General features: G+C 39.3%; 1 protein-coding gene across 2 annotated transcripts; it reads left to right on the top strand.

The window, feature by feature from the left end:
- The first annotated feature begins 219 nt into the window (after positions 1–219).
- Positions 220–23028, top strand: ctse.S (cathepsin E S homeolog). Of its 2 annotated transcripts, none has more exons than XM_018247990.2 (9): positions 220–592; positions 7799–7955; positions 8567–8684; positions 9948–10066; positions 11180–11379; positions 12433–12555; positions 14152–14293; positions 16189–16287; positions 22620–23028. In XM_018247990.2, the coding sequence occupies exons 1-9, from the start codon at positions 441–443 to the stop codon at positions 22797–22799; spliced, it is 1290 nt and encodes a 429-aa protein (XP_018103479.1). In that variant the 5' UTR covers positions 220–440; the 3' UTR covers positions 22800–23028.
- The last annotated feature ends 566 nt before the right edge of the window (positions 23029–23594 follow it).

The raw sequence follows: 23594 nt of genomic DNA, 5'->3' as shown, positions 1-23594 counted from the left end.
CATAAGGGGAAAGAATAAAGTTAAATTAACAGACACAAGGATGTGTCTGGTTTTCCAGAGGGTGAAGTATAAAGGAGTTATGTAAAATAATTAATTTTATAATGTAAATAATTTAGCTATGATGTAGTGCAGCCAGCAGGTGGCACTAAGTCCACCTGTGAGCCTATATAAGGCAGTGCCTTGTTGAGACACTTCCTCTTTGGCCAAGCAGCAGCAGACTGAAGTGGCTAGTTCCTAGTTTGAAGGTTAATGCCGTAGGGTTAGCTAGTGGATAGTAAGGGCATGTCAGTTTGCTACAAGAGTGAAAGATAGAGACGGCTAGCAAGCATGGACAGCGTGATGTCCCAAAAAGGAGTAGTAGGTTGGGGTTAAAGCCCTGAAGTGATTGTACATCAGAAGAGGGGAGTGACCATTCAGGAGTATGTTAGTGGAGAGCCTACATGAGAATCTCGGGCATTGTCTGTGAGGTCCCAGTAGAGATCAGTGGTTATAGTCCCCCTGGGAGCCCCTGGACACCTAATAATACTCCTGCTGGTGCATCTAATAGGACAAAGGCCCTGGAGGCTTCAGAGGGGAGAACACTGTGGTGTATGTGAGTAACTAATATTGTATGAATTGTATGAAACTTCGTTGGGGCAATAAAGGCCTACACCTAAACATCTCGTAATGGGTGACGCACTAGCCATGGCTGCCCCCATTAAATTTGGTGTAGTCAGCAGGATCAAACCATCCAGCAGTGGGAGACCCCTGGGGATTATGACAGGGTGGCTAGTACTGCTGTGTATTGAGACTGCTGTGTTCTAATCCCTTTCCTCCAGGTTTTGACAAATCTTCACCCAGGGTTTTTCCCAAGGCCAAAGTGATTTTTTGTTAAGGGGGGGGGGGGCCTGGAACCTTATGGCCATATAGTCCGTCCCTAGGTCTGTGGGGCAGTACTCTTATGGATCATTTGCACCTTCAAACCCTAATAAAAAGGATATAATGTAAAAAAGTGCATTGATATAATCTGATGTATAATTTAGTTTAAAAATATAATTTTGTGCAGATCTGTACCCCTTTGCATGCTTGCTAACAACCGTACATTTAGCCTTGCAATCCCATCTTATTTGTTTAATAGAAAGTGATTATGTAAGTAAACTAGCACATTTGGAGTGATTTTTCTCACAAGCCCAATTTGGTATCAGTGCAGTGAATCAAAAAGCTTAGCTTTTTCCTACTTTTCATTTGCTTGACATTTAGCTCTTTATCAATTCATCTCTGTGGTTAGCTATATGTAAAAGCCCCTTCATTTTCTAAACTGCTGTTCCTTTCTATCAACTGAATTAGAAAGAATTTAAATTACAGTAATTACAGTATAATATCCCTAAACAAAATTTGTAGCATTAAGCATTATACTATGCTGACTTAGACTGTTCTATGGTGCAGGGGCCGTTTTCCTTGTGTATTTTAACAGTTTGCATAGTAAACATATATGACATAACAGGTAACAAACAAAATGTTTCTTTGAATATAACCAATGTGAGTTAACTTATTAAATGTATTCAGCTGGCAAATACATCTATAATTGTTTATTCTATTGGCCTTTGTTGGAGAAGTGGACCACCTTTACTCACCCATTTAAAAATAAATGTAGAAAAGGAACTTGAGAGACATATTTTAAAAAGGGTTTTTTGTATACATTTCATCTTACGACTCTCATTTTCTTATTCATTTTCAATATTTCAGAACACAAGGAAACAATATTTTATTTGCAGTCTTATGTCCTTGCAGAAGGTGACAGAAAGCATTGAGGAAAAAGGCAAAACCCCTACTTTTTTCACTGAGAGGTTTGTTCATTTTAGAAACAGAATAAGATAACAGTGTTTCACATCTTTTAAATAAAAGGAGAGGAAGTGAATAATGACTTTGTAGCCACAGAGCAGTGTTGCCCAATAGGCGTAGCATAAACACGTATAGCAAATAAAGAAACACAACAAAAATGTACTAGCTTTAATAAATAAGAGCAGTGCACATTAAATGGGAAATGTAATAAATGTGGTGAATGGAAAAAAATGTATATGTGCATTTCACAGTGTTTATATTGTTCAGTAGGTAGCTATTTCACTTCAACTTCTATATTAAATTCTATAGTCCATATCATACTTTGGAAGAATGAAGTCCATTTAGGGCTGACATGGGGTTAGGCGGGGGGCCCCTTCCCCCAGGTGTAGCCTAGCCTCTCACTCCCCAGCCCCCAGGTAAGAACAATGGAGGGGGCTAACAGTGGAGGGAAAAAGAGGGTCAGGCTGGGGGAGGAGTGCTGGTTTGGATGGGTTTTTAAGGGGATGTACAGTAAACGAATTGATACTTACTTGTGTTTTTTGTTTCCTACCCTCCCTCCCTAGGTAAAATTAATCCCTTTGAAACTACGGTGCTCCAGGGTGTTTTACCCTTGTAGTGCTAATTGGCTGAAAATAGCTAGAGTTTTTGCCTTCCTCTGGAGTACCATTATCTGTGGTGGTCAACAGTACTTGCCTGTGTCATTTGCGGCTCAAGGAAGGTCAAGGTGGTATTGAGCCAGTGTGCATCAGTGCGGCTCTAGGAGTACGAGTTGGTTACAGTGTAGGCCTACCTTTATTGAGTCGCGATGTGCATCAGACTTTGACTGCACGGTCTTGTCTGAGGCATGCAAGAGACTGGGTTAGCGCCATGGGCTAAAAAGGGGTCACGGAGGGCCCACGGAGAGCCCACGATTTTTGAGAATACAATTTTTTGGGCAGTGAGCCCACGTGAGCCCACGTGAGCCCACAGGGTGTACCTAGTCCTTGATGCTTAAACTTAAATGAAGCCTGTGACCTCCACAATTTTTTGCTGTGTTTTAATTGAATGGCTGGGACACATCCTGGGGCGATAGGGGGTTCCTTGGCCTATAAAACTGGATTTAAGGATGGCATGTTTTGGTGCACAGTATAAATATCACTGGTGGACTGCAGGTTCAGTAGACCTGTAATAAATGGAGGCCAAGGGAATATTGTTCACACAAAGGAACACATTGTTTTTGCATTGTGCATAATTGGTCCATAAAAGATTTTTAATCATATATTACTCTTATTATGTTACCATTAATCCTAGATGAGAGGGATGCAAAAATGTAGGCTGAAGGAACAGTGATTCAAAAAAAGATTCTGTTTTGCAAGGGTCTGTGCATGCCAAGTAACTGGCTATATCCCACTGTCTTAGTGCTGAAGCTCATAGCCAGTTAGACAACACCACTGGAGAACTATTTCTCCTCATTCAAGCAAAGGTAGACCTTCAGTAGTAAATGCTTGAAGGACTAAAGTTGCCTGAATAATTAGGTTTTTTAGAACCCACTGCTTGGGCTTCTGACTCGTCCTTGATACAGGGACAGAACAAACTAATCTGCATCAAAAAATCCATCTTTAGATTTGTTTGAGGAAAATACAAACATGGTATTCCTGAAAAAACAGAAAATCACAGGGAGGCTTGGGAGTAACTACTGTGAAGAAATGTTATAAAGCAGCACATCTACACCAAGTCCTAGATTGGCAGCCAGATACAAGTGATGAGCTAATATGTCCTGTTTCACTTTGCTGGAAAATTCACGAAACCTCTGAAAAATTTGCATTTGAATATCCTTGTGAATTTGAATACATTAAAGTCAATAGGTGGTTTTTTTTCTCACTCCAAATGCATTGAAGTGAATGGGCATGTTTTCCAGGAATTTAATTTGTTGCAAATTTTTGGTACAGTTTCGCTAAAAAATTAGCCGGTGGCAAAATGCGGACTCTCGTCTCAAATCCGTGTGTGGCGAAATTATTCGCTCATCACTGATCAGGTGTGCTTTCTGACTGATCAGCCGATTTGATTTCATAAGTATAATTGCACTAGATCTTAAAGTTAATTTTTAATTGCTGGGTTTGAGTTACTGCACAAGAGCCCAGGGGCCTAGTAAACTGTAGCAACTGTAACAGTAGTAGAAGGTTACTTGCATGCTTCCTATCATGACCAATACCATTTTTTTTAGAGAGGAGATATGCCCTTTTGTGACTAATACCAGCAGCAAATACAGGGCTTTTCTGGAAATAAATACATCATTCGTTACCCACTTTTTGTGTCTGAAACTGAAAAAAGATGGATGTCTGGATTTTTCCTGCAGCCTCACAGAGCAAGTCAGGGCAGAAACCCATTTAGCTTATGATTTCCTTAAGGTGGCCATAGACGCAAAGATCCTAACATACGAATCGAGGATTCGTCCGATTTTCGGAACGTGTATGGAGAGTCCCGACATGAGAATTGTATGAGAATTTCCTAGCAAAAGGCAGATATTAGTCACCTGTTTACTTTGTACTGCAAACAGCCTTATCTGTGGAGTATGGGCTCGGCCTTAGATGCTGATATAAGACTTGGTGTTCTAGCTGGTACTCTACAGACACTGTTGGTCAGAGCTGCTGTCCGTGCAAAGGATGAGGCAAATACTTGTACTCTTGCTTTTCGTAACCCTTGTTTATGGCTTAATAAGGTAACAATAATACTCTATATACTTTGAGAAAATACTTTTGCCTGCATTTGAAATTTAAAATGTAAATTATTGTATTTGGGGGCTAATAAGGAGATTCTGGAACCTATTTGGCAACTACAGCTGTTTTGCAAACTCCTAAGAAACTACTTCAGAATTAGGTTATCCCCCTGGCCAGTAAAAATTATATTTCATACCAATGTTATTAATATGAAAGGATGTAGAAAGGTTGCAGTCATAGTTATCAGGGTCAGTTAGTTTACATAAAGTCGATTCTGTAGATATATCACTTGCCACTTCCCAGACATTAATTGAACATTTGAAAGCCTCATAGATTACCAGGAGACATCTGAATCCTTGGGGGTTATTAACAAGATTTATATGATTCTATGGGGCTCTTTAACATTATAGATGTTCAGTTACTGTCTGGAGTCCTATAAAGATACAGAGGTTCAGCTCAATCATTGTACTGCTTGGAAATACTAGAATCATTCTGAGAGCTTCTGGTAAATTTGGAACTGCTTCAGTGCAAAAATTCAGCAGACTTCCTGCAATCCATAGGACTGCTGGATAGGTTCTAGAGACCACTTTACATTTTGGGGCCAAGAGGTTCTGCAGACTCTTGGTGAAGCTTGGAACTAATAGGGAGATCCCAAAGGTAATGCTGGAAAGAGGTGTGTATGTATTTTCTGCTTTGCTATATTGCTATAGTTGGTTTCAAGGGCATGTATATGGGAATTGCTAAACACAGGTGTGCATTTCAGTGTGGCCTGTGGGATGGGATTCTGGCACCACATGCTGGAACATATATCAATATCAATAGAGCAAAGAAATCCGCACTCATAGGACTTTTGTGATGAAAAAATAGGTTTATTCAACGTTTCGGCTCTTAAGCCTCGAGCCACCATAAGTGGGCGTGGCTATGTTACAGACATCATAGATGGGCGTGGTTACGTTACTGACATCATAAGTGAGCGTGGTTATGTTGTTGACTTCATCTGTGTGAGTGACATACAACAAAACAAATCGTGTGCAGGTAATCAGTGATGTGCCACCAGTTGTCAGATTCAAATTAAGTGGCGAGATTATAAGAAACAGGGAAACAAATACACTGCAGATACAGTGAATAAAAACAGCAGAAGGGTCTCCCTGTAACCTTGGTGTAAGATCGGAGAAAACGACTTCCCTTATTTCCACAGGTAGGGCTATCAGCCTCTTTGTGTTTGTAATGTATTGCCTCCAATGCAGGTACGGTAAAAACTTAACTAGGCTCAGGACCTGTCAAGTGTGCCTAAACCTGGTTAGCCTTTCTCATTGCTTTGCGTGCTGTGAATCAGATAAAATACCGCAAACGGTCCACCCCATTCGCCATCAACCGCAACTTCTCTTCTGTATCACAACACCTGAGGTCACAACCTTTCAGAGTCATTACGGACTCAACTCGTGCCAGTATGTTAGGCCACCCCCACTGCACTACAGCAGGTATGTCCTCAACTTACTTAACACTATGACCTATTCGGTGAACTCTATGGACCGATGCGCCGTCCATTGGATCAGTGGTTCTGAAGCCCCCCTTAACAGTGACGCAAGCTTGTTATTTGAGCAGCAGATAAGAACCCGAGGTGTGCGGTAAGAATGAGTCCATAGAGTTCACCGAATAGGTCACAGTGTTGAGTAAGTTACTTCAGCCAGAAGCAATGTAAAATAATGGCGGCAAATCTGGCATTTGCATGGTGTAGAATTACACACACCATTTTTTACACAGTTTCTATGCAATTTTCATTTGACACAGCATAATAAATATGCCCCATAGTATTTTTCCCCCGGGCTGGGGTAATTGCACATGTGAACCAACACCTGGCATTCTAGAACAGTGTAATGTACTTCCAATTTACCACAGAGAAGTGCAGAAAGGCTCCAGGTGAGTAACTTGGCAGATAAATTAACTAAGCATTACCTACATTGGTATCTCTGTCCACATACAAGACTTTACCCACACAGAACAGTGATTCTCAAACTGCCCCCCCCCCCCGGTGCAAGGCTTGATGTATTTTCCTGTGCAGGCTTAGCCTAAACTTCACTTAGGGTGAGAAGTGGGGAGAATGGTCATATGGTTTCCCAAATATACATGAATGCCCTGTTTGAAGGTCAATTAGATATGATTTTGGGTGAATTTATATGTGCTTTTTAGAAATTCTTGAAACTATGACTGAATCACTGATATTTTCCTTTGTACTAATTTCATTAGATAATGGGTTGAATCTTTAAGTGAGACTTTGCAAAGGAAATGGAAAAGTTTGATAACCACTGATTTAAGATAAAGGATTCATATTATTAAACTGTTCACACCTCATACAAACTGCTAGAGGGGCACCAGCATTGTGTCACTGTATGTACTCTGTGCTGCCTGCGTGTGCCATACTCTGCCTGCCCTATGTCTCCTGTGTGTGTGCTATACTCTAACTTCCCTATGCCCCTGTGTGTGACATACTCTGCCTTCCCTATGCTCCCTGTTTGTGCCATACTCTGCCTGACCTATGCTCCCTGTATGTTCCATATGCTGCCTGCCCTATACTCCCTCTATGTGCCATTCTCTGCCTGCCCTATGCTCCCTGTGTGTGCTATACTCTGCCTGCCCTATACTCCCTGTGTGTGCCATACTCTGCCTGCCCTATGGCCCTGTGTGTACCATGCTCTGCCTGCCATATGCTCCCTATGTGTGCCATACTCTGCCTGCCTTATGCTCCCTGTGTGTGCACCATGCTCTGTCTGTCCTATGCTCCATGTGTGTTCCATACTCTGCCCTATGCTCCCTCTGTGTGCTATACACTGCCTGCAATAGGCCCCCTGTGTGCCATACTCTGCCTGCCCTGTGCTCCCATGTGTGTGCCCTACTCTGCCTGTGGGATGTGAGCCTGTTAGAGTTTGTTCTGGGGGTTTGTTAGCATTTGTAAATTGTTGTTAGGTGCCCCTAATGTGTTTAATCATATGCTGGGATTGCTGAGTTATCCACAGGGGAGGAGGAGGCATATGGATTTAAGGGTATGCTTTAATATGCCCTCCACCGCGTAGGCCAGAAAAATTCCTGCCCTCAGTATCACAGGAGTTGGGCATCACTGAGCTAGCTGATTTTGCCCTGTGTGGCACTAGCCTAAGGGTTTGTTTCTCCTTTAAGCTTTTTTCATCCACTGCAACCATATATTATGCAATCAGCTTGTATGTATGCTGCTGACCATCATTATTATATTCATTATATGCTGATGTTGTTTTTCTATGGCATAGGGTTCCCCTGAAGAGACAGAAGTCAATTCGGAAAACACCGAAGGAGAAAGGGAAGCTTTCCCATGTATGGACTCAACAGGGGATAGATATGGTTCAGTACACAGATTCCTGCAACAATGATCAGGCCCCCAGCGAGCCTCTGATCAACTATATGGATGTAAGTGTGTGCTGGAAATCAAGTGAATGTGCAAGATACTGGCTGAATTGTACAAATAACTGGGTATATTGTGGGATGCAGCAAACACACTGATGTCATACTGTATATACCAATAACTAAACAATTGTACTAGAATTAAGTTCAAACTACTCAAACTTAAATTCAAGGCACGTAACAATGAAGCCCCTTCCTATATTTTTTCTCTGATCTCAAAATACACTCCTTCACACAACCTACGCTTCTGACCTTCGCATCTCTTCTCCTTTCATCACTTCAGCCCATTCTGGCCTACTAGATTTCTCTCGAGCTTCTGCTTTTTTTTGGGAACCCTTTGCCCCAAGCTGTCAGACTTTCTCCTTTTTTCCAAACAGTCAAACACTCCCTAAAGACCCACCAGTCTATGGAAGCTTATTCAATGTATCAATTGTTAGATCAATAATTAATTAGTCACAAATGTATTTTATATCACAAATTTGTTTCTAAAATCCTTATGTCTCAACAGTACCCTAACCCTGTAAATCCTTGTTTGTTATTTGCTGTTTGTTCTCTGTTCATTATAAACAAATGTAAAGCACTTGACAAATCATGTTGAACCATTCCTCTCTTTCTAGGTACAATACTTTGGCGAGATTTCTATTGGCACACCTCCTCAGAACTTTACTGTTATTTTTGACACTGGTTCATCAAACTTGTGGGTTCCATCTGTGTACTGTATAAGCCCAGCATGCGGTAAGAGAACATTAATATCTTATCTTAAAGATGGCTGAAAATATTTTCCCCAACTAAACGTGAGGACTTATAGAATCTGCACTCTGGTTGGGGGTAACAAAACACCTACACTTGGAGGGAGATCATGGTGCAAGTAGCCATATTGTACAGATTGCATGCGCATAATGAGCTTCTGATGTCATACGCATGTGCATAAAGATCAAGTTGCAGCATACACTCATTATATGCATAGGTGTGCCCAAACATGGCTGCTCCCTCCCGGTGCAGGTGTCCTAGTGCGGGGGGGGGGGCAATTCAAAAAAAAAATTTACTGTTACCCCAAACCACACCTTATTTGTGGAATATATTTTCGGCCAACAGGTGCTGTTAAAGGAGGTGAAAAAAAGCAAGAAATCACAAACACTTGGTCTAACCCACACTGTAGCATCAACCATCGACTTGAAGTACCTATTTGCCAGTGTTCAGTCTAACCTACATGCTGGAGTGCCCCCAGTATACGCATTTACTATGGAGTCGTGCCCACTTCCTCCTTCCCTCAACCCTTGCATTGCCATACCAGGGGAAGTTGCTTTGAAAACGTGTGCAGTAAGCTTATAAGACTCCCTAACAATGTGGCAAGTGTGCACAGGCCCGGATTTGTGGCAAGGCCGCATAGGCCCGGGCCTAGGGCGGCAAAAAAATAGGGGCGGCATGCCGCCCAGCCGCATTATGGGGACGCGTGCGTCCCCATTCATTTACAGCAGCTGCGCCGGCGTTTTTTCGCCGGCGCGCTGGGAAAGTGAGGTGAGGTGGGCGCTAGGACCGTGCGGCCGCCTGGTCGGACCGCGCGGCCTAGGGGCGCGCCTCAGTGAAATCCGGCGATGAGTGTGCAGCATGCTGCCCATAAAACTTTGCCACCCTAGGCCCTGGCCTTTGTGCCCTTGCCACAAATCTGGGCCTGGTTAGAGTTAACCAGCTTTCTATTTGTGTGTATATTATTTTTACCTCAGGATTGCTTCAGCCATGCTTGAGTTTAATATATAAATAGTTGCCAGACCTAATTTCAAAAATTTTCCTAGACACTGTAATTGAAATTGGAAAAGCTGCTGCATATACAGTAGTAGAATGTATTTTAGGAATAAAAATAAATGGTCAATCATGTTTAGTATAAATGGAATATACAAAATAGTGAATATTTTTTCAATGTGAATATTTTCCCAATTAATAAAATAAAAAAAATTCTCCAATTTTTCATAAATAACCGTATACTCTAATTTCATGCAGCTCAGCACAACAGGTTTCAGCCTCAATTATCAAGTACCTATGAATCTAATGGAAACAACTTCTCCCTTCAGTATGGAACTGGTAGCCTTTCAGGTGTCATAGGAATTGACTCTGTTACTGTAAGTACAAAATATTTCTATGCCCAAGTCTTATGTGTGTTACTACCTTCCATTCTATCCTAAAGACAGCATAGCAATAACTCATGAAGAAAAGCAGGTATCACTGGAACTGAACATGAGAGTTTAAGACCAGAAGTTCCTGCAAAAATGTAAGGACGTATTAATGTTTTTGCAACATTAGATGTTAGGTAAGAAAACTTAATTTTGGCTATTTGTTTATGTGTGTGTGTGTGTGCTATTTTTTGCACTAAACAGGCAAATATTTACTTCCTCCATGTCAGAGCACATCAAAACAAATCATTAGAAGCTTTCTGTATAATGAGGTGATTTGCCTAAGCAGCAACTGATAAGGGAGGGGTTTGTTTATATCAAGGAAGTCTGGGTGATTTATTTTGTGCGCTGACAAAGAAGAAGTAAATGTGTGCTATTTTGTGCATAAAACGGGAAAATCTCAAATTCAAAGTAAAGTTTCGGGGAGATTTTGTCGCCTGGCGACTAATCGCCTCATCTTTTGAGCGACTATCTCCCGAACTGCCTCAGCGTTTTTCCCCATAGGCTACAGGAAAAGTCGCCTGCGCTAATGCACACGCGGCGATGCGTTTTCTATAGTCGACCGAAGTTGCCTCACGCACTTACTTCCTAAATGAGCATTTATATACCTGTCAGATTCCTAGAAGGTATAATCATTAATAGTTTGCTTCTGCAGGGGTTCATTTGGAATTTCTCATAATGACAGAGCTTCATGTTGTTACTTAGTTTTATTGTGCTATGAACATACCGGATTTCAAAAATAAATGACATTGCATGTATTAAGGCTGAATGTTGTACTTAGTAAAACTCAGAGCTAGTATCAGTAAACCTATGGTATAACTGAATTGACTTTACTCATTCGAACAGTTTTTCTAAGCCACATACATAATCATTTCTGCAGTATGGGCAATTGGCTTCTAAATCATTAAGTTAAGAACCGCCAATAGGACCAGCCCACCAGACTGGAATAACTGATTTGGGAAACACACGTATTAGCGTGCAGGATTTTACCCTATACATTATGATAAAATATAGATCCAGTTATTATGGATTAGGTTTTTCTTATTCATCTTCTCTCACCAGGTGGAAGGTATATTGGTGCAGAACCAGCAGTTTGGGGAGAGTGTGTCTGAGCCAGGCAGTACTTTTGTTGATGCTTCATTTGATGGCATTCTTGGCCTGGGATATCCTTCTATTGCAGTAGGGGGCTGTACACCTGTATTTGATAACATGATAGCTCAGAACCTGGTGGAACTACCAATGTTTTCTGTCTATATGAGCAGGTAAGAGCGCCTCTGAGATGCAGAACTTCCCTTTGCCAATGGGGTAACAAGTAGTAGGAATAGGGCTTATGTTGTGTAGATATTTTTCCTATTGTTTTAATAAAATTTTTTTTTTAATTGCACAGATAAGCTGGGCAAACAAAACTACCCCATATTTATAGATAGAAAGCTAGATTACCAATAAACAACCTCCTCTTTCATCACTTTGTATTGACTCTGAATTACCATTAGGGAAATGGCACACGGTATGTTTTGTCGCTGTGCTGGGAAAAATAAAACTTTTTTATTGGTTTCAGTGTGAATCACTGTTGTTAAAACATATGAATCACATAAGTGTTGGAAAATGCAGGAGAAGGTAATTTCTGGCACATGCAATAGAGGTGTTTTACCAGCAGCAATTTTACCAATGAAAAGGTATCTTGACAGACATTTTGACATGGTATGATCTGACACCCATGTTTAATCTCCTCCAATGCAGATGACAAACTATGTGCCATCCCTTAAATTGAAGGCTCACATAAATCTGTGTTTGGATATTGGGGTGAAAATTGGGTGCCACCTAGTCGGTATATTATAGGCCTAGCCAGTAAGAATTGTGTCTGATGCCAATGTTATCAATATGTTTTCATAAGAATGAAAGAAAAGAGGTTGGCATTTCTTTCAGAAAAGTTGGCAGCTAGTGATGAACGAATTTGTCCTGAAAAATAAGCGAAATGCATTGTAGTCAATGGGCGTCAAAAAATATTTTCTGTGCAACATTAAAGTCAATGGGTGGATTTTGTCTTTGTGAGACTTTTTTGTTGCTGCAAATCTTCCACTGCAAATTTTTACCTCAGTTTAACGAAAAAATTTGTAATTTCGCCATGAATCCGGGCCTGGTGAAAAAATTCCCCATCACTATTGGCAACCCTTGTTGAAAAGTTGGTTAGAAGGTCAAATTAATGAAAGCAGGTTGTGCCTTTAACTGCATTAAGTTTTCTTTGTCTACAAAACCTGTATTACACATTCCTGAAGTAGTCACCATTATTCATATGTTTTTTTATCTTCACACAGAGATCCAAATTCACCAGTAGGAGGGGAACTGGTGTTTGGGGGCTTTGATGCATCTCGTTTCTCTGGCCAGTTAAATTGGGTGCCTGTCACTAACCAAGGCTACTGGCAGATACAGCTGGATAAGTAAGTACTTTATTATATGAACAATGGCGTTTTTCAAACCGATGACCATATAACTAATATATATAATGCACAAGAGCCATGAATATCCATTAAATTATATCCTTATGCATTACGATAAATAATGTACCCTATGTTGTAAAATATCAGGATATTAGAAGTCACCTTGGCGTTCCATGACCAGTATAACTATAAAAGCAACTCTGCCGTTGGCCTTTTATATGGTAATGGCACTTCTCAGTGACTTCTAAAATCCCCAAAATTTACAGTAGGGGAGTGCAGAACCATAGGTTCCATGCAGGATGCTGCCACTTTGCAGAGTGATTTGTCTAAGTTGGAAAACTGGGCAGCAAACTGGAAAATGAGGTTCAATGTTGATAAATGCAAGGTAATGCACTTTGGCAAAAATAATATAAATGCACGTTATACACTAAATGGAAGTGTGTTGGGAGTTTCCTTAAATGAGAAGGATCTAGGAGTTTTTGTAGATAACACGTTGTCTAATTCTGGGCAGTGTCATTCTGTGGCTACTAAAGCAAATAAAGTTCTGTCTTGCTTAAAAAAGGGCATTAACTCAAGGGATGAAAACATAATTATGCCTCTTTATAGGTCCCTGGTAAGGCCTCATCTGGAGTATGCAGTGCAGTTTTGGACTCCAGTCCTTAAGAGGGATATAAATGAGCTGGAGAGAGTGCAGAGACATGCAACTAAATTGGTTAGAGGGATGGAAGACTTAAATTATGAGGGTAGACTGTCAAGGTTGGGGTTGTTTTCTCTAGAAAAAAGGCGCTTGCGAGGGGACATGTTTACACTTTACAAGTACATTAGAGGACATTATAGACAAATATCAGGGGACCTTTTTACCCATAAAGAGGATCACCGTACCAGAGGCCACCTCTTTAGACTAGAAGAAAAGAACTTTCATTTGAAGCAACGTAGGGGGTTCTTCACAGTCAGGACAGTGAGGTTGTGGAATGCACTGCTGGGTGATGTTGTGATGGCTGATTCAGTTAATGCCTTTAAGAATGGCTTGGATGATTTTTTGGACAGACATAATATCAAAGGCAATTGTGATACTAAACTCTACAGTTAGTATAGATATGGGTATATAGAATTTAATTAAAAGTAGGGAGGGGTGTGTGTGTGGATGCTGGGTTTTCATTTGGAGGGGTTGAACTTGATGGACTTTGTCTTTTTTGAACCCAATTTAACTATGTAACTATGTAAAATTGTTCACTATACATAATGGAATAACTAAATATTACTGGGCCCACAACAAATTATTTTTCAGGTCTCCAAAATGTCTAGAGGTTGACATGTTTTATCAATAGCTATTACAATTGTATATGAATTAGGGCCTCATGGGGCCCTTTATAACTTGTGGGGCTCACCTGCATCTGCAGGGTCTACGTCCTCTGAAATTACGCCCTTGACTATTTACACTGTGCACAGTGCTGTGCAATCAGATATGTTACAGGTTATCTATAGCTCTTGTATATTATACATAAATAAATATATACAATATAAATAGATGTTTTTACCCAGGAAACTGATACATCAGGTGATCTTAACAATATGACTGTCTCCATCTTCCTGTAGTATCCAAATAAATGGTGAGGTGGTATTCTGCAGTGGTGGATGTCAGGCTATAGTTGACACAGGTACTTCCATGATCACCGGTCCCTCTTCTGACATTGTCCAGCTTCAAAGCATAATTGGAGCATCTGCTGCAAATGGAGATGTAAGAACAGCACCATCAATCTTTTTATCAGAGCTAAATTCCAGGTTGCCATATTGCTAGCCTTGCCTGTAGGGTAAATTATTCCCGTCTAGCAATCAAAGTGTTCTTTACTGAATCATTCCTGTGTTGTAAAATGATACATTTCATCCTATCAGTGTACATACAGCAATGGACAATATTTGATCCGGCTGGCTAATAGCAATTGGCAACAGGGGCTGAATATTGTAGCAATCAAACTGAGGAACCATTGCTAATGGCTCATGGGCGTTTGCTCACTGTGATGAGAGAACACAGATTTCTACATCAAGTGATATCAGCATTGATGTCACGGGGCTCTTTTATAAGTTTGCACCTCAAAGAAGTTACACAAGAACTTAGGTCTGAGGATTTTAGACTTTTTGTTTGGCCCCAGCTTTGAAGGTGGTCAAAATGTGCTCAGACCTCTCTAAACTCATACATTTAGCAACAGATATCTTTACAATAACTTTGATATAGTTCCATGGACATGCAAAACAATAAATAAACATAAGTGATGGACAAATTTACTACATGCGAAAATTTCAGACGCTGGCATCAATCTCGACACCAGCAACAATTAAACTTTACTTAAATGCATGTCAAATGTCACGTTTCGTGAATTTTTCACCCGTTTCGTGAATTTCTCTGGAAATTCGCAAATTTAGTGGCGAAGCGAAACAGGACAAATTCCCCATCACTAATAAACATTAATAGCTTACTTTCTTAGCAATGTAAGGCTTTAAAGTCTATGGGACTCTGCATGGCTTTTCCTGCAGCAAACACTGCTTTTCTCTGTTTTAACATTGCAATTGATGTCACTCCCCTATATATCACCTAGGGGCAGATTTATCAAAAAGTGAGATTAGAGCTCACCGTTATTGATGAGCGAATTGTTTTGCCAGACATGGATTCTCTGCAAAATTCTGCACATTTATTGGTAAACTGAGGCAAAAATCTGAGACAAACTGAGACAAAAAAGTTGCCAAGACACTAATGTCGATGAGACAAAAAAGTCACCGAAACACCCCTTGACTATAATGCATTTGGAGTGAGAAAAAATTGTCACGTGTTAAACATTTTTTGACACCTATTAACTTCAATGTGTTTTGTGAATTTTTTTAAAGCAGTCAAATCAGATGGGCAAAGCTCCCATTGAATTCTATAGCACCTTGACAACTTTTACTTGGCGAAGTTTGGCATTAGAGGTTTTCGTAGTTTTTACACTTAAAGGAAAACTATACCCCCCAAATAATGTAGGTCTCTAAAAATATATTGCATAAAACAGCTCATATGTAAAACCCTGCTTCATGTAAATAAACCATTTTCATAATAATATACTTCTTTTAGTAGTATGTGCCATTGGGTAATCAGAAATAGAAAATTGCCATTTTAAGGGGCACACCCTGGGATCGTACGATTCACTGTGCACACAAACAAACCCAACAAACTATACTTCTTAGGTCACATGAGCCAGACAGAGTTGTGTTTTTTGCTTCAACACTTCCTGTTACAGTTAGAGTTGTAGTATTTATGGTCAGATGATCACTGAGGCAGCACACAGACCATCCTGAAATGGTGGTTCAAGGCAAGAGATGTAAAAGGGCAATATTTACTTGATTATATATATTACAATTTGGTAAGTTTCTTTAATATGCCACTTAATCTGTTGCTTACGTATTCATTTTGGGGGTATAGTTTTCTTTTAATAGATTTTGGGGGTATAGTTTTCTTTTAATAGATCTCAAATTTTTAGAGCTTTTTAGAAATATAGGAAACCACAAATTTTTTGAGGTTCGTGGAAAAAAATGAAATTAATTTCATTGTAAATGGGTCCATTAGTGTCTGAAAAATAAAAAATGTTCTCTCTTTTTTCATAGTATGAAGTGGATTGCACTGTTTTAAACAAAATGCCAACAATGACTTTTACCATTAATGGAATTGGGTACCAGATGACACCACAACAATATACTCTACAGGTAAAGTTGCCCGTCACATATTGCTTAGTATAACAATGTAGTTTGAAGTATAGCATGTAAAAATTTCCAGCATCTACGCTTCCCCTGATTCTACAAGCCCAAGAAACAGTTTCAAACATTTCAAACCATGCAAAGAATTTGGGAGAACTCAAAAAAATGTTTTTTTTATGCTACAAAATTCCTTAACAAACTATTTTCAATTGTCTGATCTCCATTATTAAAAAATGTATTAGTAAGCGTCAACAATCAAGGTATTTTTGAATCATTTGTTCTTTTAACAACTCCAATAATATTTCTTACTGCAATTTTAGTTTACTCCACTTTCGCAAAATCCCCACTGGTGGAATAAACAGGTTAACCACTGGGTTTCTAGCCAATGTGTAAGATCAGCACAGTGTGGTGTAGGGGTGCCCAGACTTTGCCACCCTGTGATCTACTCTTGCCACTTGGCCTCTCTCATCAGATCTACCTTAATAAAAATAGTGTGCCGTCTACCATTCGGTGCAAGCCTCAAGAAAAAGTATCAGTAAACTACGGTGGTACAAATGCTATTTGTCTGTTACTGGTTTCCATTTAAAAACACTCAGCGGCACCAAAGAGAGAGTTCCTAAGAGGTGTTGGTGCTTCATCATTCAGCCCATATTTATGCACTTGTTTGTTTTATAGTCAGTAGTGACAGTGACATCAATTTGCCTTCCTGTTTACTGATCAGAGTTAAAAGTATGGGGTGCTGTTTGTCCCAAATACATTCTGTATACAAAACTATCTCTATTACAGAGAATGAATGTCTCTCATGGTACATAAGTATTTGTGACCATATTCACAGATAAAAATATATACAAAAGACTTATGTCTATTAAAGAATTAAAGAGAACATTATCTATCTGGTTTGTGAACAAAAGGATATCATTATATTACAAACTCCATTCTGTATACTTTAACAAGCAATCTGAAATGTATAACATCCATGTAACAGATGTAGTTATGAGTAAAGTTACTAAAAAAAAAAAAAGTGGACAAAATATATAATGGTGTAACTAACTAGTGCATGCCAAGCTAGATTTTTTTTTTAAAGTTTTTATTTTTAACAATTTTAAACAATTTTAACAACAATAAGCAGAGAAGGAAATAGAAAGGAGAAGAAAAGACATGAGACTCCAGGCTAGATTTTTGATGACAAAATAGATGTTTGTGACAGAAAGCGAGATTTTATAGTACAGAATTCATTTCATCTACAAAATGAAAACAGTTTGACAAAACAGATAAATTCTGTTTAACAATAGTCAGTCACTTTAATGAACCAATAAGAAAAAAGCTTATTGTCATGTAACAAACAAGATGAAAATTTGCCAGCTCTGTTCCGCATGGCTGCATCGTCCCTAATGCATAGAATACTATCTGAGCCTCTTATAGAGGGCGCCCTTGATGTCCCCTGTGCTGCATAGTAATAAACATCAACAAAGAACAATCCTTTCCTAAAAGGGCTGCTGTTAAACACAAGATTCATTTCCTGAAAAAACATTTTCATTACACATTTTCATAACCTCTGCTCCCTTGTTATCAAATTTTCCTTTGCCAAAAAAGAATGAAGCACTTGCCTTTCTTTGCTCAACATTGAATTACTGTAATCTCTGTTGATAGTCACTCCCTGTGCTAACAACGCACCATACTCACACCTGTTCCTTTTCTAATACTGAAAACTGTGTACTTCTTTATTAAAGGGACTAAAGTTTGTTGGTCTTTAAAAATCACATAATGCCGCACTGCCACCTGTGTTTGGCTTTGGTATAGTGATCATCATTGATACAAGGAATTATTCACAAATGTGACATTTTTTAAAAAAACAGCATGGGAAATTCAGAAAAGTGGGGTTAAGGTAAATTTGATGTGAAATTGAAATAAAATCTTAATTTATGCCAGAAAAACAGAAAACAACACATTTCCAATATTTCCACTACCCTGTGCTAAAATGAGGACAAGAAAAGGTGAAATCACTTGTGGAGGTGTCAAAATTTGGCCCTATCCCCTCAGTGATTGTATTTACTTACTCGGGCTGGTGCTCCTGTTAGCAGAAAACTGCCCCATCTAGGGATTCTTCTCAATGAGGACCAAGAGCGATTCCTGCTTCTTCTTTCTTTGTGTACATGCGCAGTAGAGTGAAAAGCCGAACTTAAAAAAACCAGACTTTTCACTTTACTGTGCATGTTTTGGCCACGGGGTAGGAAGAAGAAGAGAATCGTTCCATGGTGCTTACTGAAAACAACCCCTGGCCATGCAGTTTTCTGCTAACAGGAGCACGGGCCAAGGGTATGAGGTAAGTGATTACTATAACTGTCAGGTGCCTAACTTGTGGCATCCCTTAGTGATGTCACCCTTCCTTCTCCTTTAACATCAAAAAGTACAGCGATTTCACATTTAACCAACCTTTTGAATTTTACATCAGAATATGTCATTAAAAGGGGAACTCCGGCTACCAAACCAAAATTTAAAAAAGAGGCCCACATAACACAGAAACCGTAATATATATCCATCACATGCCTGTTTCTTCAAAAAGTATGAATACATGCCATTTTCTATGTTGAAATCCAGCTGTTTAACAGTTCTCTCTCTGCATCATTTAAAATCCTGGCAGAGAAGGAGGGAATAAACACTGATGTTACAAATTGTAACAACTTCTCCACACCTTACAGACAGCATGGACAGCAGGAACTACATAACCCATAATGCATTGCACTGTAATGTTCCATTCCTTATTTAAATCACATGTGCAGGGAATTATGGGGTTTTGAGGATGCAGGCTGAGGACAGATGGCTGCTGATATAAAGTAACAGTAGTCAGCCAGCTCAGCAAAGTAGTCGGACAGATCAGAAGGAGAGTAGGGGGCTAGGCTTAGGGAACTGTTCCAAACCATTAAAAGTCATGAAAAGTCGGCATATTTTTTAATTGATGTATATCGCAAAGTTGCTTGAAATTATGTTTCCGTTTCAAAAAGCTTATTTTATGTTTTTATGGAGTTCCCCATTAATAATGCCAAAAACCCCCGCCATCTTAAAATTGTTAGAAATTGTACTCCAGATTTCTCTGGATTAATTTGTTACTTCAAAGGAGGAATAATTCACAAAAACCCAGTTAAGACAAATTTGAAAGGACATTGCAGTAAAGTGTTTGGTTACACTATAAAATCATTACACTCAAAATCATCCAAAACATTTTTAACTCAGCTATTCTACAAAATTAAATTTTGTGCATAAAAAGCTATTAAAAAGCAATTATATTAGTAATTTCACAATTTAATTCCATCTTTCTGAAGTAAGTCTTAATTGAGTCTAGCAAAATAGAGTTAATAATTCAAAAAAACTTCCCATTGGTATCTGGTGAACTTCAAATTCATTAAAGTAGCGTACTGGATTGGCAATTTAGTGTTTGATTACAAGCTGAAGCTTAATTATTTTGTTTTCTTGCTATGGGTGCAAAAAACACAGCAATAAATTTGTTTATATTGTGCATTTATTGATTCATACACAGTTGACAATTGAGCTGATAAAAACCCGCAAATGCCAATTTCTGGGCAAGCAGTCTCAAAAGGTAATCAAACTTGGTCGATACAGCACCTCCACAAACAGGTAGTGATGTCATGAAAGACACCCAAGAAAGCAAGGGAGACATTGCAGGAAATAAGCCTCCTGAGGTTATCTTGGAAGGTCAGAAAGGAAGGCAAAAAAGTTAACAGTGCTCTGAAAATAGCAGTGCCCGGCCAGCCATCCTGCCCCCTATGTGTGCACCCACACACCAAAGAACAACTGTATGCATGGGAATGAACAAGCAGTGTCAAAACTTAGTGGAGGGAGGTAAACGAGAAGCAGTCATAGGCCCAAGGAGTATGCAAAATAAGATATACGTTTCTAGTGCCCACCACTTTGCACCCTAGGCATGCGCCTCTCATGCCTAACCCAAGTCCTGGCCCTAGATAAATAAATAGATAAATTATTAGCTACATGTTTTGTTCACAAAGCTCTCATGTACCAACAGCATCAAGGTTAACCTTCCCTATCTTAAGATAACAAAAGAGAAGGAAAAAAACATTGCTATGTATGTGCCGCTGGGTAATCCTAAATAGAAAATTGCTCTTTTAAAAATAAGTGCCACACCCTGGCATCCTATGATTCATGGTGCACACAAACAAACTAAACAAACCATACATGTTAGGTCACATGAGCCAATTATAGGACAAAGTTCAGTCTTTTGCTTCCACACTTCTTCCTGCTACAGTTAGAGCTGTAGTACTTCTGATCAGGTGATCTCTGAGGCAGCACAGAGAATATCATAAAATGGTGCCTCAAGAGAAAAGATGTAAAAGGGCAATATTTACTTAAAAATATATTCCAGTATTGGTAAGACTCTTTAATATGCCACTTAATATGATTTACACCTTTTGCGTAAGTATTCATTTTGGGGACATAATGTGTGCCTACATCAGGGGCGGAACTACCGGGGGAGCAGGGGGTGAGAGCGGGTCAGGGCCCGCACCCCCTCAGGGCCCCCCTGTACGGAGGGGGGCGGGGGGCCCGGCTGCACGTCCTGCGCCATGGCCCCCTCTAGTTCCATTTCTGGCCTACATAAACCTATACATTGGAGTACCACAAGACTCCACATCTGATCCAACCATAGAATAAAACAGAGACTTTGCTAAAGCATTTGATACAGTGCCACACAGAAGGTTACTGGTTAAATTAAGGAATGTTGGCCTGGAACATAATATTAGTACTTGGATATAGAACTAGCTAAAAGATAGATTATACAATGATTGGTGGTTAATGGAACATTTTGTAATTGGACCAGTGTTGTTTGTGGGACACCGCAGGGCTTTCTACTTGGTCCTTTGCTTTTCAACTTGTTTATACACTAAATGGCAGTGTGTTGGGAGTTTCCTTAAGGGTCAGGGCACACAGGCAGATTCAAGGAAATTAGTCACCCGACGACAAATCTCCTCTTCTTCAGGGAGACTAATCTCCCCGAACTGGCTCCCCTGCCTTCCCGCCAGTGATTTGCATTTTGCATGGCCCTCGGTGCAATGCGTTTTCTGAAGTCGCCCGAGGTTTGCTCTTTTGAAAAATGGATTTTAAGTGCAGAAATGACAGTATCCCTTTAAGTCTGCCGAAAATTATTTGAATAATATATAAACCCAACAGGACTAAATGATCTCAATTCTTGATTTGCTATATCTTAGATAGGACCAAGTACAAGGTACTGTTTGATTAGTACAGAGAAAAAGGAAATTCTTTTTGAATTATTTGTTTAAAATGGACTCCATGGGAAATGGTCTTCCTTTCCTTTGTGGTTGACTGGTTCCTGGATTACAAATCCCATACTTTTTTTAGTTACTTTGTTATCATAAACTTACCAATTCACCATACCATGTAAATGAAAACAACATACAGTAACCCTAATTGTTTACTGGTATTTTTCATATGCTGGCACCTTCCTGTTTGGTTGTACAGTATTTGTTAGTAAAGTGCCTCCTGGCCAAAAAACTAGGCTCACAGGATTATCCTCTCCCACTATAACTTTTATAAGGAGAAGGTCTACAAAACCAAGTTGCTTTTTTCAAGGTTTACTGTGACACTCACACCCACACATAAAGTTTGGAACTAATGCAGAAGTAGGACCTGTAGTCTTGGGGCTGACAACATAATTGCTGAATATTCATATCCAGGCTACGGATAAAACTGCAGCCCTGTATTTTCATTTTAAGAGAGTACCATTACTAGACATGGGTGTGGTACTGCTGCAACTAATTTGAAGTTAACCTGGTCTTCTGGTAGAATAAATGAAAATATAAAGGGACCAATATATGCAAAATTTCAGATTAATATACAGTATACCACTCCCTTTTGGTGTGAAAGAAAAATTATAAGTTATATTTGTGAGGTTTTGATTCTGTTTAATTTAACTGCTCTATAATAAGTTGATTATTTATATTAATTTGTGTGTGCCTGCACACACACAAAGTCAGAGTGGTTATACTAACACTATTCAGAAGTAAACTGGTTAACATACTGGGCCCTGTGGCTTGATTCTAAATAACTGTTTGGACTCTTGCTTCATTGAAGGGATCCCTCCGAAGGGTTGGGATGTATTCTTAATGATGCATTTAATAAATACCTAAGTATTTCAAAGTCTTTTATGAAACTATGATTAAAACTGATTAAAACTATGTGCTGATTAGTTCTTCAAGTCAGATATAGGTCTTGTAATTTTTGCTCTTGTTTTCCCTTTGGGAATTATCCCAGAAGACAAATTAGTAACTTTCATTCTTCACCTTTGTTTCTAGGATGATGATGGCGTTTGTAGCAGCGGCTTCCAAGGTCTCGATATTTCACCCCCTGCTGGACCTCTGTGGATCCTGGGAGATGTTTTTATTGGCCAATATTACTCTGTCTTTGATAGGGGTAATAACAGAGTGGGGCTTGCCCCGGTAGTACCTTATCCACCTCTGATGAATGGTGTATAATAGCTTTTAGAACAGTACAATCCTGAAACTGAAAATGTTTATATTAGCTATGTCTGTGTAACACACCATAACTTTGTCAGGTACCCCCGCTTTGCCTCCCACTTAACAGATAAATACATCCATAGACGTGAACTGAAAAAATTCCCTTAATTTAGGTTATGCACACTTTTAAATTACTTTAAAATATTGTTATTTTATAAAAATTACAAATAAAAAAACTGAAAAATAATTTGACAATTTTGTTTTAAAATCTTAAACTGAATTAGGAGAAAAGTTTTTCCTCCTCAAATTGAAACTCAGCCATGAGTTTTTATCTGAATCTGGCTAGATGCTAGTTGCCCCTACAAGACCCTAACATACTCATTTATTCCCATGAAATGTTGTGCCAGAAGCTCTGCATAGCTAAGAGTAAGATGAAAGCAAGTTTCCTTTGCAATGAGCATAGTGCAATATAAGCAAGTACAATATATTTATTAATTTGCTTGTGTCTATGGATATTCCCCACCCAGGGCCGATCTGCACAGTATCTGGCTAAACGGGCAGAGGCACAAATGGACATATACCATATGAGGGACCATATGTATTAGCTTTGTTTTGTTTGATGAGGGGCTGACTGCCTAAGGAAATAGAACATCAAGAAGTGAAAATGAACCACAGCCAACCAAATGACATTTTCTGTTAGAACCAATAATCTTCAATCCAACAGGATTGTAGAATTATTGGTCTGATCAGCTGTATGACTGGACACACATTCCCAAATTGACAGGCAACATTGATAAAATAGGCAGACGTAGA

This window comes from Xenopus laevis, chromosome 2S (assembly GCF_017654675.1).
Source record: "Xenopus laevis strain J_2021 chromosome 2S, Xenopus_laevis_v10.1, whole genome shotgun sequence".
NCBI classification, from domain to species: domain Eukaryota; kingdom Metazoa; phylum Chordata; class Amphibia; order Anura; family Pipidae; genus Xenopus; species Xenopus laevis.
The sequence above is the reverse complement of the archived record's forward strand: the minus strand, read 5'-3'. Positions and strand labels throughout refer to the sequence as shown.